Genomic DNA, 18438 nt, shown 5'->3' on the forward strand with positions numbered 1-18438 from the left:
TGGCCTCTGTCCCAAGCACCTGGAGGATGGCTACCATCTGGGGCGGTGCCACACGCACGCACACACGCACACACACACACACACACACACACACACACACACACACACACACACACACACACACACACACACACACACACACACACACACAAACACCACCCACACAAACACCACCCGTTGGGAAGTCAATACATATTGACCTAGGGGCAATTAACATGCAATCAGTTCATCATGTAAACTATTCAACTGAGTAAGTAAGCCAGGAGAGGGATTGGAGTTCGGGGGGAACAAATGTGTAATCACCTTAAGAAGAACCGGAGATCTACTGTGATTGATCTATTTAAGTTGTTTAGCTCGGGTCTTTGTTGTAAGTCTGCAGTGGTTGTACAGTGAATGTGACAGTATGGATTCCCTGAGGGCCTATGGGGTTATATAGCTGTGTGTCTACTGTCTGGTAGTTATTCAGATTCCTTTTGGTACTGTATCCATAACACGACCAAACTGGTGTTCAAAGCGTTCAGTTCTGTAACGTCAGAGTCCTTTCATGTCAGGTCACACAGGGACGTGAGCACGTGAAGAGGTATCTCTCCTGGCCACTCAACCCTAACCAGCTTGACTGCTTCGAAGGAGAAGCGGCCCAAAACATCCTGCAACACCAAGACGTTCCATTAAAACCAATTTGCTGTCAACACAGCTGCTGTTCCTTCCGTACTTAAACATAGACAGTGCATTCGGAAAGTATTCAGACCCCTTGACTTTTTCCACATTCTGTTACATTACAGCCTTATTCTAAAAAGGATGACATTTTCCCCCCTCATCAATCTACACACAATACCCCATAATGAAAAAGCAAAAACAAGTTTATAGACATTTTTGCAAAAGTATTCAGTATTCAGACCCTTTACTCAGTACTTTGTTGTAGCACATTTGGCAGCGGTTACAGCTTCATGTCGTCTTGGGTATGACACTACACACCTGTATTTGGGGAGTTTTTCCCATTTTTCTCTGCAGATCCTCTCTGTCCAGTTGGATGGGGAGCGTCGCTGCACAGCTATTTTCAGGTCTCTCCAGAGATGTTCAATTGGGTTCAAGTCTGGGCTCTGGCTGGGCCACTCAAGGACATTCAGAGACTTGTCCTGAAGCCACTCCTGCATTGTCTTGGCTGTGTGCTTAGGGTTGTTGTCCTGTTGGAAGGTGAACCTTCAGCCCCAGTCTGAGGTCCTGAGCGCTCTGGAGCAGGTTTTCATCAAGGATCTCTCTATACTTTGCTCTGTTCATCTATTCCTTTGACATCATGTCTTGGTTTTTGCTCTGACATGCACTATCAACTGTGCGACCTTATATAGACAGGTGTGTGTCTTTCTAAATCATGTCCAATGGAGTTGTAGAAACATGTCAAGGATGATCAATGGAAACAGGATGCACCTGAGCTAAATATTTAGTTTCATAGCAAAAGGTCTGAATACTTATGTAAATAAGGTATTTCTGTTTTTTATTTGTGATAAATTAACAAAAATGTCTACACCTGTTTTTACTTCGTCATTATGGGGTATTGTGTGTAGATTGATGAGGACATTTTTTTTATTTAACCCATTTTAGAATAAGGCTGTAACGTAACAAAATGTGGAAGTCAAGGGGTCTTGAATACTTTCCGAATGCACAGCAGGTCAACTATCTGGAAAATCTTGCTCCTCCACCCCAGTCACCTTATGGGGTAGTCTGCAGCGCTGAGGTTGATGAAGAAGTCCCAGCTCCAGTCGGTCATGGTGATCAGGTCTGACATGCTGCTAGCCTCTACCCCCCACCATCCTAACCCTCACCCCCTACCCCCCTGCCACCTCCACCCCAGTCACCTGATGGGGTAGTCTGCAGCGCTGAGGTTGATGAAGAAGTCCCAGCTCCAGTCGGTCATGGTGATGAGGTCTGCCATGCTGCGGAGGTACATGGTGAGCAGGCTGGCACCGCCCCAGATGGTAGCCATCCTCCAGGGCGTCACCCTCACGTTGGGGTACTGGGAGGCCAGGGCCTGCACCTGTCTGTGAAGGTAGTTGGAGCGCTGGAGGGGGAGAGAAGAGGAAGAGTTTAAAATGTTTCAAAACTCATTCCACGGAGGGCCAAGTGTCTGCAGGTTTTTTCTACACCCGTGGACTTGATTGATGAATTTAGGTCACTGGTTAGTAAGGAACTCCCCTCACCTGGTTATCTAGGTCCTAATTGAAAGCAAAACCCAAAAATCAGCAGACACTAGGCCCTCCATGGAATGAGTTGGACACCCCTGGTTTAAGACAATATCCCACGTAGGATAGGATAATGGTATAAGGCCAGGGCTCTCCAACCCTGTTCCTTGAGAGATACTGTCCAGCACACTTGATTCCAGGGCTGGTCCTTGACGTTCTGCCACCATAGGCAAGACCAAAAAATAGACGTCTATGATTGGTGATGATTGGTGATCCGGACAGGACCAAAAACCAAAGTCTGTGGAAGTCAGGGCTGGTCCGGAACTGCACCCCAAAAGTATGTCCAAAAGGCGTCTGCTTCGGTCCATGATTACCGAGGTGTAGCCTACAGTGTTGCCTGAAATTGAATTTTATGAATGCCCATCTATGTGGTTAGCCTACCATAATGGGCTGGCAGGTAGCCCTAGGTAGCCTAGTGGTTAGAGAGTTGGACTAGTAACCAGAAGGTTGCAAGATCAAATCCCTAAGCTGACAAGGTAAAAATCTGTCATTCTGCCCCTGAACGAGGCAGTTAACCCACTGTTCCTAGGCCGTCATTGAAAATCAGAATCTGTTCTTAACTGACTTGCCTAGTTACATAAAGGTAAAATAACATTTGTTGAACACCAAAAAATGACATCCGGACAGGTCCAAAAGACAACGGCTTGTGCTTACTGGGGTGTCGGCCAGCAATGGAAATTTATGAATGCCCATCCATGTGGTAGAACCACAGTTAGTAAAACAGGCTGTCGCATTGGCTTTATTAGTCCTGTGACGAATCAATTTGGCTATTTATGCTCTGAATTTCAGCTAGTAGCTTCCCAACTTCATCAGGAGTTGTCACCAACCTATTTGCAATGTGTTTACACAGCGGGAAATGCAGAAGTATTTCATTTTCAATGTGATCAGCTCGTCATAAATGGACGGATAGAAACTTACAAACCGCTGACCATGACAATGTGGTGAAACTCCTGGACAACAGTTGTGATTCCATATTGTCCATCTTACTTTGACCTGTCCAGTTCTTAGGATATGTCGCTTGTTAACATGACAACTCCTTTTTTGTGTCATTGAGCCCCATTTAGGTTAGGCTATTTGATCGGAGAAACGTACAAGAGGTTAAAAAGTGTATGACATTGTCATACATTTTATCTCCAGCCTGTAGGCTATAGAAGGACACATACATTTTATCTCCAGCCTGTAGGCTATAGAAGGACACATACATTTTATCTCCAGCCTGTAGGCTATAGAAGGACACATACATTTTATCTCCAGCCTTTTCTATATCTGCTACGTTATGTTAGATCATTTTTTGGGATTGAATGTTGTTGGAGCGCTGCAGAGATGCATCTCTCCAACAGCACCCTGGGGCGGCGCAGTGGGAATGGATGAGCAAAATATTCCACAAAGTGGGCGCTGCTTATCAAAGGGTGGCGTCACCGAAAAAGTCAATTTGCCAATTGGTTGAAAGAATTTGCCATTGTTTTTGTGCAGAATTATGTGAGGTTTTATTTGCTGTTGATGGAGTTGCGTCTTGGTCAGTTTAGCTCAGAAAATGCCGCCCTCGTCAATCTGCTGCCATAGGCTGGACTATATGTAAATAGTAGTATGGGAGGTGGTAGATGGTAGTCTATAGTCTATAGTCTGGTCTATATGCATATAGTAGTAGTGTGAAGTGGTAGATGGTAGTCTATAGTCTGGTCTATATGTAAATAGTAGTATGGGAGGTGGTAGATGGTAGTCTGTAGTCTATAGTCTGGTCTATATGTAAATAGTAGTATGGGAGGTGGTAGATGGTAGTCTATAGTCTATAGTCTGGTCTATATGTATATAGTAGTAGTGTGAGGTGGTAAATGGTAGTCTATAGTCTTACCTGGTCTATATGTATATAGTAGTAGTGTGAGGTGTGGTAGATGGTAGTCTATAGTCTTACCTGGTCTATATGTATATAATAGTAGTGTGAGGTGGTAGATGGTAGTCTATAGTCTTAACTGGTCTATATGTATATAGTAGTAGTGTGAGGTGGTAAATGGTAGTCTATAGTCTTACCTGGTCTATATGTATATAGTAGTAGTGTGAGGTGTGGTAGATGGTAGTCTATAGTCTTACCTGGTCTATATGTATATAGTAGTAGTGTGAGGTGGTAGATGGTAGTCTATAGTCTTAGCTGGTCTATATGTATATAGTAGTAGTGTGAGGTGGTAGATGGTAGTCTATAGTCTTACCTGGTCTATATGTATATAGTAGTAGTGTGAGGTGGTAGATGGTAGTCTATAGTCTTACCTGGTCTATATGTATATAGTAGTAGTGTGAGATGGTAGATGGTAGTCTATAGTCTTACCTGGTCTATATGTATATAGTAGTAGTGTGAGATGGTAGATGGTAGTCTATAGTCTATAGTCTGGTCTATATGTATATAGTAGTAGTGTGAGGTGGTAGATGGTAGTCTATAGTCTTACCTGGTCTATATGTATATAGTAGTAGTGTGAGGTGGTAGATGGTAGTCTATAGTCTTACCTGGTCTATACGTATATAGTAGTAGTGTGAGGTGGTAGATGGTAGTCTATAGTCTATAGTCTGGTCTATATGTATATAGTAGTAGTGTGAGGTGGTAGATGGTAGTCTATAGTCTGGTCTATATGTATATAGTAGTAGTGTGAGGTGGTAGATGGTAGTCTATAGTCTTACCTGGTCTATATGTATATAGTAGTAGTGTGAGGTGTGGTAGATGGCCTTGAAAAGTCTCTGGAACTGTCGTGAGGCTCTGCCGTGGACCACCAGGACGAAGGCTATCCTGACGGGGGCCGACGGTGGGCCCTCTGACGAGTCCTCCTCCCACGCCACGTTGGCATTGGCCTTACCTGAACAACACAAGGATACCGTACAGAGACAGGTTGTTAGTCATTCATACAGAGAATAAAACATGTACCTGTATGTAGAACTCTCTGACGAGTCTTCCTCCCAGACGCTGACAATTGCCTTACGTGGACAGAATAATAACACACACATTAGGTTTCATCGTCTACACTTCATACACTGGAAGGTGTACTGAACATATGGGGCAGTGACTCCAACGTTACTGTGCTGTTACTGTGCATACTATGAAGAAGAAGAAGCATGTCACAAGGAGATGAGTTTCATTCACTATGTGACCATTGAGTTATTTGAACCATGACCAGCAAGGGCACAAGATAGGAATAGGAACCCTAGAACCATTCATTTGGGTTTGGGGTGGAGTTCACTTGATAGTGTGTCATCATTGCTCTGTACCACACTCCCAGAATAAGACTTGGAAGTAAGTAGACAATGACTATTCCAACTCACAACCACACAATCAAACAATTCCAGCTCTCTCCAGAAACCATTCAAAAAGCCACACGGATTCATATAGTGGTTTCTTTCATTCTAATAGTAAACGCCTTAAAAAAAAGATTTCCGCTCAGAGCCTCTCTGTTGGTCTTGTATTGTGTTCTCCATCAGCAAATAAGTATTAGGGGAATACAATCCAGCACTATTATTACATATGGTGGTTGTTTTGTGTTCACAGGGCCTATGGAGTTACAGGAAACACAGAGCTTTATTGAGACGTTATGTTTGTTGACGACAGAGAGGACAAGGTTGTTCAGGAGATAATAGCAGTAATCTGGTCCTCTGTGTTGTGAGGACAGGGGACTTGGTTTCCCAGACGGCAGTGGTGGACCATGTCACGACTCGCTATGGTCCCTGGATGGGCAGAAAAGAGGGGAGAAGATGGTGGGTGCTTTCACCCTCTTAGGGTGTGCTGTCCCAGGGGTAAAAAGGCTACAAGGCGCCCCTCCCGGTTCTCCCCTGTGTCTACAGCAGCGGGGGACATGGTAAGTGTTTCAACCCCCTTAGGGTATGCTGTCCCAGGGGTAAAAAGATCACAAGGTGCCCCTCCCCTTCTGGCTCTTTCCTCCCTGTGTCTGGACAAGCTAGGCTCTTACTGCTGCCCTGTAATTATCTCAATTGAAGGGCAGGACCTTTTGCGGGCTTGTATTTAAAGCCTAACAACAGGGGTGGGGCTACATTCATGCTCCCGTGACTCCAATTGGCCATGCCTCCTGTCCATCACTCAATCAGCCAATTCCCTGCCAAGAATTATCGTTCTATTCATAGTTAGGTCCTAATGATCCTGCCTATTAATATGGAGTTTTGAAAGTGTGTGTGTGTGTGTGTGTGTGTGTGTGTGTGTGTGTGTGTGTGTGTGTGTGTGTGTGTGTGTGTGTGTGTGTGTGTGAAAGACGGAGCGTGTGTGTCAGATTGAACAGTAATTGGTAGGCAGCTCGGGAGGTTCACTGGCTAGCATGGCACTAGGCTAATTGGCGGAGCGCTTCACCAAGCACTTTGAGGCTTGTGATATGCTAGCTAGCTGAACTAATGAGCCAATGTGTTGTGTGTCTCTACACCTACAGGGACGTGATAGGTCTAAAAATGCCAGACTGCCATATCCCTCTTTTTCCTCTCTCCTATCGCCATCAATCTTTCAAACTGCCTCTCCCTCATCTGCTATCAGCACTCTCTCTCTCCATCATTTCATTCTTCTCTCTCTCTCTCTCCATCTTGTGTAACTTCAGCAAGTCATGGGCGTCCATCTCAACCAGTCATGCGAGAGGTTGGAAGAGGAGAGGAGCAGAAATGTCCTTTTAGTTTCCGATATTAAAGTCCTTTAATGCAACATCTGCTCAGTACCAACGAAGGATCCAACCAAAGTCTCACCTGACTGAGTATAACTATCTTGTTCTTTGTTCTAGATGTAGGTCTTATAGAACATAAATGAGGTTTTATTTTTTAATCAGCAAACAAGTGACTAAGCCTCGAATGATGTTACCGGCTACGTATTTAGGGGTGACCGAACATGCAAGGTCATTGGCTGACAACTGACATCAACCATTGATGATGTCAGTTCCATCCAACATATTACAACCATGTAGACATTAGACAATAGCCCAGCTAGCATATAGAGGCTCTGCTAATGCTAATATATACCCTCTCATATCCTATGGAGCCGGCGCTAACGGCTATGCGCTAACCCAGACAACTCTTCAAGGACAGAATACCGATGAAATCAAATTGGACAATTTGTAGCTAACAAGGTTAGTGCCTCAAATTCAGATTGGTGCATCAGAGACATGGGGAGAGAGCGAGAGGGAGAGCTAACAAGGTTAGCGCCTCAAATTCAGATTGGTGCATCAGAGACATGGTGAGAGAGAGAGAGAGAGAGAGAGAGAGAGAGAGAGAGAGAGAGAGAGAGAGAGAGAGAGAGAGAGAGATAGAGAGAGACAGAGAGAGAGAGAGAGAGAGAGAACAACATTGTGGCAGACGACAGAACAGACAGAGGGAGTGAAAAAGAAAAAGTGATTTAATTTAGCCGTCCGTGTTACACGGCGCCACCAGGATTAAGCCCTTTTCAATTTCCCCCGTCTCCTTTGATCAAACTGTCAGTTGGAGTGGGATGACGATGGTGAGTCTAGGGCAGGGCTGCCCAACCCTCTTCCTGGAGATCTACTGTCCTGAAGGTTTTCAGTCCAACCCTAATTTAACTTAACTGATTCAGCTATTTAAGGTCTTGAGGATCAGCTAATTAGTATAATCTGGTGTGTTAAATTAGGGTTGGACTGAAAACTCACAGGATGGTAGATCTCCAGGAAGAGGGTTGGACAGCCCTGGTCTAGGGAGACGACATGAGCTTATTCACTGATAGACAAGCGTTGGTTTATATCTTGGGGAATATGTATCCTCACTTACATTGCTGTACAGAACATAGTTGCAGTCATGGTGGACTCACAAGGTGCAGTCATGGTGGACTCACAAGGTGCAGTCATGGTGGACTCACAAGGTCCAGTCAAAGTGGACTCACAAGGTGCAGTCAAGTTGGACACACAAGGTGCAGTCATGGTGGACTCACAAGGTGCAGTCATGGTGGACTCACAAGGTGCAGTCATGGTGGACTCACAAGGTGCAGTCAAAGTGGACTCACAAGGGGCAGGCATGGTGGACTCACAAGGTGCAGTCATGGTGGACTCACAATGTGCAGTCATGGTGGACTCACAAGGTGCAGTCATGGTGGACTCACAAGGTGCAGTCAAAGTGGACTCACAAGGTGCAGGCATGGTGGACTCACAAGGTGCAGTCATGGTGGACTCACAAGGTGCAGTCATGGTGGACTCACAAGGTGCAGTCAAAGTGGACTCAGAAGGTGCAGTCAAGTTGGACACACAAGGTGCAGTCATGGTGGACTCACAAGGTGCAGTCATGGTGGACTCACAAGGTTCAGTCATGGTGGACTTACAAGGTGCAGTCAAAGTGGACTCACAAGGGGCAGGCATGGTGGACTCACAAGGTGCAGTCATGGTGGACTCACAAGGTGCAGTCATCATGGACTCACAAGGTGCAGTCATGGTGGACTCACAAGGTGCAGTCAAAATGGACTCACAAGGTGCAGGCATGGTGGACTCACAAGGTGCAGTCATGGTGGACTCACAAGGTGCAGTCATGGTGGACTCACAAGGTGCAGTCATCATGGACTCACAAGGTGCAGTCATGGTGGACTCACAAGGTGCAGTCAAAATGGACTCACAAGGTGCAGGCATGGTGGACTCACAAGGTGCAGTCATGGTGGACTCACAAGGTTCAGTCATGGTGGACTCACAAGGTGCAGTCAAGGTGGACACACAAGGTGCAGTCAAGGTGGACTCACAAGGGGCAGTCAAAGTGGACTCACAAGGTGCAGTCATGGTGGACTCACAAGGTGCAGTCATGGTGGACTCACAAGGTGCAGTCAAAGTGGACTCACAAGGTGCAGTCATGGTGGACTCACAAGGTGCAGTCATGGTGGACTCACAAGGTGCAGTCATGGTGGACTCACAAGGTGCAGTCAAAGTGGACTCACAAGGTGCAGTCATGGTGGACTCACAAGGTGCAGTCATGGTGGACTCACAAGGTGCAGTCAAGGTGGTCTCACAAGGTGCAGTCATGGTGGACTCACATGGTGCAGTCAAAGTGGACTCACAAGGTGCAGTCATGGTGGACTCACAAGGTGCAGTCATGGTGGACTCACAAGGTGCAGTCAAAGTGGACTCACAAGGTGTAGTCATGGTGGACTCACAAGGTGCAGTCAAGGTGGACTCACAAGGTGCAGTCAAAGTGTGTTGGCGCCCTATTCAAAAGTAGTGCACTTATAAGTGACTAGTGTGTGTGTGTGCGTGTGTGTGTTCAGCTACACAACATCAATGTGTGTGTGTGTGTGTGTGTGTGTGTGTGTGTGTGTGTGTGTGTGTGTGTGTGTGTGTGTGTGTGTGTGTGTGCGCGTGCGTGTGTGCGTGTGTTGTTTCTTTAAACATTGATGCATGGTGCCCACTGATGGTGGCAAGCTCACAGATTTTGTTTACAGGAGTCTTCTGCCAACCTGCAGATGTTCAACCAGTGTACTTGGGAAATTGTGTGTACGCGGTGTGTTTGCGGTGTTGTGTGTGTTTGTGAGTAAGAAAGAGAGAGAGAGAAAGAGAGAGAAAGGAAGAGGGTGAGAAAGCGAAATAGTTTGTGCGTTCCTGTGTGTATCCGTCTGTCTGTGTGTGGTTGTAAGTGTGCATGTGTGTGCGTGTGTGTGTGTGTGTGTGTGTGTGTGTGTGTGTGTGTGTGTGTGTGTGTGTGTGTGTGTGTGCGAACATGCATTTCTGTGGCCAGCTTGGCTGAACAGAATGAAAATTGGAAAGCAATTTGGTGTAAATACAAAAAATGTCTTCCATTCTCTCACGCAAATTTCTCATCAGCCAAGAAACACATTTCTTGCCTGACTTTGATATGAATTGGAATTATTAGCAGTAAAACAACAGTAAGTGTAGTGTGCGTGTGTGTATATCTGTGTATCTGTGTGTGTGTGTGTATATGCATACATCTGTGTGTGTGCATAAATGTGTGTGTGTTGTGTGTGCGTGCGTGCGTGTGCGTGTGCGTGTGTGTGTGTGTGTGTGTGTGTGTGTGTGTGTGTGTGTGTGTGTGTGTGTGTGTGTGTGTGTGTGTGTGTGTGCATAAATGGTTGTGTTTGTGTGCCTAAGTCAAAACAGATTTTATTTCAGCTTCAGGGCATATTGTATTTTCCTGCTGTAAAAGGAGATGGTATACGCTCTAAATGGCTCCCTATTCCCTACATAGTGCACTACTTTTGAGCAGAACCCTATGAGCCCTGGTCAAAAGAAGTGGACGATAAAGGGATTAGAGCCATTTGGGACTCAGACATTGACAGTACATACACAGACCATGACGACAAAACAAACAACATGTTTCAAAGGAGCCTCTATCAAGCTGTCGCACGATGATTACACTATTACTATGATTGACTAACAAACAGAATGTTCTAGCAATTGTTTTTATATGATATGAAAGAGTATCTGGTCAAATATGCGAGTGTACCACACCCAGTATACCCAAATGGTTTACACCCAGTATACCCAAATGGTTTACACCCAGTATACCCAAAAGGTTCACACCCAGTATACCCAAAAGGTTCACACCCAGTATACCCAAACTGTTCACACCCAGTATACCCAAATGGTTTACACCCAGTATACCCAAATGGTTCACACCCAGTATACCCAAACTGTTCACACCCAGTATACCCAAATGGTTTACACCCAGTATACCCAAATGGTTTACACCCAGTATACCCAAATGGTTCACACCCAGTATACCCAAACTGTTCACACCCAGTATACCCAAATGGTTTACACCCAGTATACCCAAATGGTTTACACCCAGTATACCCAAAAGGTTCACACCCAGTATACCCAAAAGGTTCACACCCAGTATACCCAAACTGTTCACACCCAGTATACCCAAACTGTTCACACCCAGTATACCCAAATGGTTTACACCCAGTATACCCAAAAGGTTCACACCCAGTATACCCAAACTGTTCACACCCAGTATACCCAAATGGTTTACACCCAGTATACCCAAATGGTTTACACCCAGTATACCCAAATGGTTTACACCCAGTGTACCCAAACTGTTCACACCCAGTATACCCAAACTGTTCACACCCAGTATACCCAAATGGTTTACACCCAGTATACCCAAATGGTTTACACCCAGTATACCCAAACTGTTCACACCCAGTATACCCAAACTGTTCACACCCAGTATACCCAAACTGTTCACACCCAGTATACCCAAATGGTTTACACCCAGTGTACCCAAATGGTTTACACCCAGTATACCCAAATGGTTCACACCCAGTATACCCAAATGGTTTACACCCAGTGTACCCAAACGGTTCACACCCAGTATACCCAAACTGTTCACACTCAGTATACCCAAACGGTTCACACCCAGTGTACCCAAACTGTTCACACCCAGTATACCCAAACTGTTCACACCCAGTATACCCAAACTGTTCACACCCAGTATACCCAAACTGTTCACACCCAGTATACCCAAACTGTTCACACCCAGTATACCCAAACTGTTCACACCCAGTATACCCAAACGGTTCACACCCAGTATACCCAAACGGTTCACACCCAGTATACCCAAACTGTTCACACCCAGTATACACAAACGGTTCACACCCAGTATACCCAAACGGTTCACACCCAGTGTACCCAAACAGTTCACACCCTCACCCTCTATGTTACAGTAACAGTATATCTATTAACTCACCCTCTATGTTACAGTAACAGTATATCTATTAACTCACCCTCTATGTTACAGTAACAGTATATCTATTAACTCACCCTCTATGGTACAGTAACAGTATATCTATTAACTCACCCTCTATGTTACAGTAACAGTATATTTATTAACTCACCCTCTACGGGACAGTAACAGTAGTAACAGTATATCTATTAACTCACCCTCTATGATACAGTAACAGTATATCTATTAACTCACCCTCTACGGGACAGTAACAGTAGTAACAGTATATCTATTAACTCACCCTCTACGGGACAGTAACAGTAGTAACAGTATATCTATTAACTCACCCTCTATGATACAGTAACAGTATATCTATTAACTCACCCTCTATGTTACAGTAACAGTATATTTATTAACTCACCCTCTATGTTACAGTAACAGTATATCTATTAACTCACCCTCTATGATACAGTAACAGTATATCTATTAACTCACCCTCTATGATACAGTAACAGTATATCTATTAACTCACCCTCTATGGTACAGTAACAGTATATCTATTAACTCACCCTCTATGATACAGTAACAGTATATCTATTAACTCACCCTCTACGGGACAGTAACAGTATATATATTAACTCACCCTCTATGGTACAGTAACAGTATATCTATTAACTCACCCTCTATGGTACAGTAACAGTATATCTATTAACTCACCCTCTATGTTACAGTAACAGTATATTTATTAACTCACCCTCTACGGGACAGTAATAGTAGTAACAGTATATCTATTAACTCACCCTCTACGGGACAGTAACAGTAGTAACAGTATATCTATTAACTCACCCTCTATGATACAGTAACAGTATATCTATTAACTCACCCTCTATGTTACAGTAACAGTATATTTATTAACTCACCCTCTACGGGACAGTAATAGTAGTAACAGTATATCTATTAACTCACCCTCTACGGGACAGTAACAGTAGTAACAGTATATCTATTAACTCACCCTCTATGATACAGTAACAGTATATCTATTAACTCACCCTCTATGTTACAGTAACAGTATATTTATTAACTCACCCTCTATGTTACAGTAACAGTATATCTATTAACTCACCCTCTATGATACAGTAACAGTATATCTATTAACTCACCCTCTACGGGACAGTAACAGTATATATATTAACTCACCCTCTATGGTACAGTAACAGTATATCTATTAACTCACCCTCTATGGTACAGTAACAGTATATCTATTAACTCACCCTCTACGGGACAGTAACAGTATATATATTAACTCACCCTCTATGGTACAGTAACAGTATATCTAATAACTCACCCTCTATGGTACAGTAACAGTATATCTATTAACTCACCCTCTATGTTACAGTAACAGTATATCTATTAACTCACCCTCTATGGTACAGTAACAGTATATCTATTAACTCACCCTCTATGTTACAGTAACAGTATATCTATTAACTCACCCTCTATGTTACAGTAACAGTATATCTATTAACTCACCCTCTACGGGACAGTAACAGTATATCTATTAACTCACCCTCTATGTTACAGTAACAGTATATATATTAACTCACCCTCTATGTTACAGTATATCTATTAACTCACCCTCTACGGGACAGTAACAGTATATATATTAACTCACCCTCTACGGGACAGTAACAGTAGTAACAGTATATCTATTAACTCACCCTCTATGGTACAGTAACAGTATATCTATTAACTCACCCTCTATGTTACAGTAACAGTATATCTATTAACTCACCCTCTACGGGACAGTAACAGTATATCTATTAACTCACCCTCTATGTTACAGTAACAGTATATCTATTAACTCACCCTCTATGTTACAGTATATCTATTAACTCACCCTCTACGGGACAGTAACAGTAGTAACAGTATATCTATTAACTCACCCTCTACGGGACAGTAACAGTAGTAACAGTATATCTATTAACTCACCCTCTGTGGTACAGTAACAGTATATCTATTAACTCACCCTCTATGGTACAGTAACAGTATATCTATTAACTCACCCTCTATGTTACAGTAACAGTATATCTATTAACTCACCCTCTATGGTACAGTAACAGTATATCTATTAACTCACCCTCTATGTTACAGTAACAGTATATCTATTAACTCACCCTCTACGGGACAGTAACAGTATATCTATTAACTCACCCTCTATGTTACAGTAACAGTATATATATTAACTCACCCTCTATGTTACAGTAACAGTATATCTATTAACTCACCCTCTATGATACAGTAACAGTATATATATTAACTCACCCTCTATGTTACAGTAACAGTATATCTATTAACTCACCCTCTATGTTACAGTAACAGTATATCTATTAACTCACCCTCTATGATACAGTAACAGTATATCTATTAACTCACCCTCTACGGGACAGTAACAGTAGTAACAGTATATCTATTAACTCACCCTCTATGATACAGTAACAGTATATCTATTAACTCACCCTCTACGGGACAGTAACAGTAGTAACAGTATATCTATTAACTCACCCTCTATGTTACAGTAACAGTATATTTATTAACTCACCCTCTATGTTACAGTAACAGTATATTTATTAACTCACCCTCTATGTTACAGTAACAGTATATCTATTAACTCACCCTCTATGTTACAGTAACAGTATATATATTAACTCACCCTCTATGTTACAGTAACAGTATATATATTAACTCACCCTCTATGTTACAGTTACAGTATATCTATTAACTCACCCTCTACGGGACAGTAACAGTATATATATTAACTCACCCTCTACGGGACAGTAACAGTAGTAACAGTATATCTATTAACTCACCCTCTATGGTACAGTAACAGTATATCTATTAACTCACCCTCTATGTTACAGTAACAGTATATCTATTAACTCACCCTCTACGGGACAGTAACAGTAGTAACAGTATATCTATTAACTCACCCTCTGTGGTACAGTAACAGTATATCTATTAACTCACCCTCTATGGTACAGTAACAGTATATCTATTAACTCACCCTCTATGGTACAGTAACAGTATATCTATTAACTCACCCTCTATGTTACAGTAACAGTATATTTATTAACTCACCCTCTATGTTACAGTAACAGTATATCTATTAACTCACCCTCTATGTTACAGTAACAGTATATCTATTAACTCACCCTCTATGGTACAGTAACAGTATATCTATTAACTCACCCTCTATGTTACAGTATATCTATTAACTCACCCTCTATGGGACAGTATATCTATTAACTCACCCTCTATGGGACAGTAGCGGGTGACCTTCTCAGGCATCAGTTGACCTTCCTTGTGTCTACAGTACACTTCAGCTATCTGCTGCCGGCACTCCTTGGTCTTGGCTCTGGACAGAGCTGAAATGGCTTCCTTCCCACTGATCTCACACTTTGGCGGCTGGTCGTAAACAACCTCCAATGGAGCCGCAGTCGCCTGCTTCCTGGTTTGATGCGGGTGTTGGTGTCTATGTTGAGTCTGGGGGTAAGTCTGAGCCTGATCCTGGCTCTGTGGCTGTGAAGAGCGGCTGTGGTGGTTCCTGGAGTCCACCCCGGCTCCAACCGCTTTCGGGCCCACAGGAAGTGAGCCATTCTGGGCTACGGCTCGTCCGTACTGGAGGACCTCGTTGGAGCTCCGGCTGAGAATCGGAGCGTTATCCTTCCAGGTTGCCTGTTCGGCATGGGCCTTCTCCTGCAGCCTCTCCCTGCGTTTGTTACTGTTAGCGCCCCCTGGGGGCTGGCGCTGGGGCTGCGAACGGGCGCCAAAGTTACTATTGTCTATGTTCTCAAAGTCTTTGGGCACAGAGTTCTCATTGTTGCTGTCCACTCTGACTTTCTCCTTGGGGCGGTGGGAATAGTAGCCATCCTGTGAGAAGAGGAGACGGAGAGAGCAGATTAGTTTCATTGTTGTTGGTTTTTATTTGAACGTAATTTAGTTAGGAACTAATTCTCATTCACAATAGTGGGAGAAGGGAAGAATGGAGTAAAGGAGAGAGAAGGGGGAACGAGGAGGGGGAGGAAAGAGGAGAAGGAAAGATGGGAGGAAAAAGATAGTGGTGGAGGAAAGGCGGAGGAAAGGGGGAAGGAGCGAGAGAAGGAAAGGAGAAGATGGGAAGAATGGGGGAGGAAAGAGAAAGATAGATAATGAGAGAAGAGGGGGGGAGGGGATAGGGAGGCACAAACAAGCAGAACCAGATCTGTGGTGAGTGAGTCAGTGAGGCGCATATGAAATGTCAGATTACCAATCAACACGCCACACACACCAAGCAGCTTAACAGAACCAAGAGGCATGAAATGAAGTAGCCTTAACTCATTGACTCCCTCCGCTCCCTGCCACAACACAACAAGGTGCAACCTGACTGGCTGACTGGGCCTATCGCCACGGTGACGACGGGGACGAGGACTACTTTCTGTAGCTGTGTGCGTGTCATCATCAGATTAGTACCGATTTCAATTAACTTTTCCCCTGACGTGCCTGTCACCCCGTAAACAGATTACCAAGGGGGATAAAGCACCGGAATGTGATAGGTGTGTGTGTGTGTGTATGTGTGGGTGTCGTGTGTGTTTGTGTGTGTAAGCATTCAGGGAACACATGTATTCTCTGATTCCACATTCTCCGGAGCCACGTGATGATTATGGAATTACAATAGTGTGGCGTGTGAAAAGGAGGCAGTGTGTGTGTCGCCGCCGGGTGTTTGTGTGTGTGTGTGTGTGTGTGTGTGTGTGTGTGTGTGTGTGTGTTTGCAGCCCCTGTTTGTGTGCTTTGTGCCAAGATCTGAATGTACAATTTTCCCATCTTTCCACCAGAACAAGCTGAGAGAGAGGGAGGGATGGAGAGAGGGAGGGATGGAGAGAGGGAGGGATGGAGAGAGGGAGAGGGGATGACAAGGAGGAGAGGAGAGCGTTGACATGCGGGAGAGTTCTGCCGCACCTCGGAAGCACTCGCTTCACTGAAATGTTTCCCGACGCATCAAATGGAACAGGCGAGAGAGCTTCCTCTGCCTACCTGGCTCAGACGCCCTGAAACACACACACTTCGCTAGACAGGCGGAGAGCAAGGGAGGAGAGCAAATGTGTGTGTGTGTGTGTGTGTGTGTGTGTGTGTGTGTGTGTGTGTGTGTGTGTGTGTGAGTGAGTGAGTGAGTGAGTGAGTGAGTGAGTGAGTGAGTGAGTGAGTGAGTGAGTGAGTGAGTGAGTGAGTGAGAGAGAGAGAGAGAGAGAGAGAGAGAGAGAGAGAGAGAGAGAGAGAGAGAGAGAGAGAGAGAGAGAGAGAGAGAGAGAGGAAGGGCAAAGAACAACGGCGGTGGGAGAGGATATAGAGCTCCAGTACAAGCTGAGGCACTTCATGTGTCTCTCTGTTTACAGTCACAGCTGATAGCGAGAGAGAGGTGAGAGAACGAGAGAGGTGAGAGAGAGGTGATAGAGAGAGAGAGGTGAGAGAGAGGTGATAGAGAGAGAGAGAGGTGAGAGAGCGAGAGAGGTGAGAGAGAGGTGATAGAGAGAGAGAGAGGTGAGAGAGGTGAGAGAGCGAGAGAGGTGAGAGAGAGAGAGAGGTGAGAGAGCGAGAGAGGTGAGAGAGAGGTGAGAGAGAGAGAGGTGAGAGAGGTGAGAGAGCGAGAGAGGTGAGACAGAGGTGATAGAGAGGTGAGAGAGCGAGAGAGGTGAGAGAGAGGTGAGAGAGAGAGAGAGAGAGAGAGAGAGGTGAGAGAGTGAGAGAGAAGTGAGAGAGAGAGAGGTGATAGAGAGAGAGAGAGAGGTTAGAGAGAGGTGAGAGAGAGACAGAGAGAGAGAGAGAGAGACATGAGAGAGAGGATAGAGAGAGAGAGTTGAGAGAGAGGTGACAGAGAGAGAGAGGGGTGAGAGAGAGAGAGAGAGCGGTGAGAGAGAAAGAGAGAAAGAGAGAGAGAGAGAGAGGTGAGAGAGAGAGGTGACAGAGAGAGAGAGAGGTGAGAGAAATGATAGAGAGAGAGGGGGGTGAGAGAGAGGTGATAGAGAGAGAGAGAGAGGTGAGAGAGAGGTGATAGAGAGAGAGAGGTGAGAGAGCGAGAGAGGTGAGAGAGAAGTGATAGAGAGAGAGTGCTCACTGCCCACAAAATGAGGTGTAAACTAAGCTGCACTTCCTAACCTCCTGCCCAATGTATGACCATATTAGAGAGACATATTTCCCTCAGATTACACAGATCCACAAAGAATTCGAAAACAATTCCAATTTTGATAAACTCCCATATCTACTGGGTGAAATTCCACAGTGTGCCATCACAGCAGTAAGATTTGTGACCTGTTGCCACAAGAAAAGGTCAACCAGTGAAGAACACCCACCATTGTAAATACAACCCATATTTATGCTTATTTATTTTATCTTGTGTCCTTTAACCATTTGTACATTGTTAAAACACTGTATATATATATAATATGACATTTGTAATGTCTTTATTGTTTTGAAACTTCTGTATGTGTAATGTTTACTGTTAATTTTTATTGTTTATTTCACTTTATATATTACCTTT

At 44.3% G+C, this 18438-nt stretch overlaps 1 protein-coding gene across 1 annotated transcript in view; it reads right to left on the reverse strand.

Annotated features, from left to right (window-relative positions):
• LOC110485733 (xylosyltransferase 1) overlaps nt 1-18438 on the reverse strand; it is a 127837-nt gene that overhangs the window by 50690 nt on the left and 58709 nt on the right. Inside the window, exons 2-4 of the mRNA XM_036940395.1 lie at nt 15179-15797; nt 4905-5077; nt 1854-2056 (exon numbers count right to left, since the gene is read on the reverse strand). Coding sequence (XP_036796290.1) covers nt 1854-2056; nt 4905-5077; nt 15179-15797 — 995 coding nt within the window. The remainder of the gene's footprint in view (nt 1-1853; nt 2057-4904; nt 5078-15178; nt 15798-18438) is intronic.

This window comes from Oncorhynchus mykiss, chromosome 13, assembly GCF_013265735.2.
Source record: "Oncorhynchus mykiss isolate Arlee chromosome 13, USDA_OmykA_1.1, whole genome shotgun sequence".
NCBI lineage: Eukaryota > Metazoa > Chordata > Actinopteri > Salmoniformes > Salmonidae > Oncorhynchus > Oncorhynchus mykiss.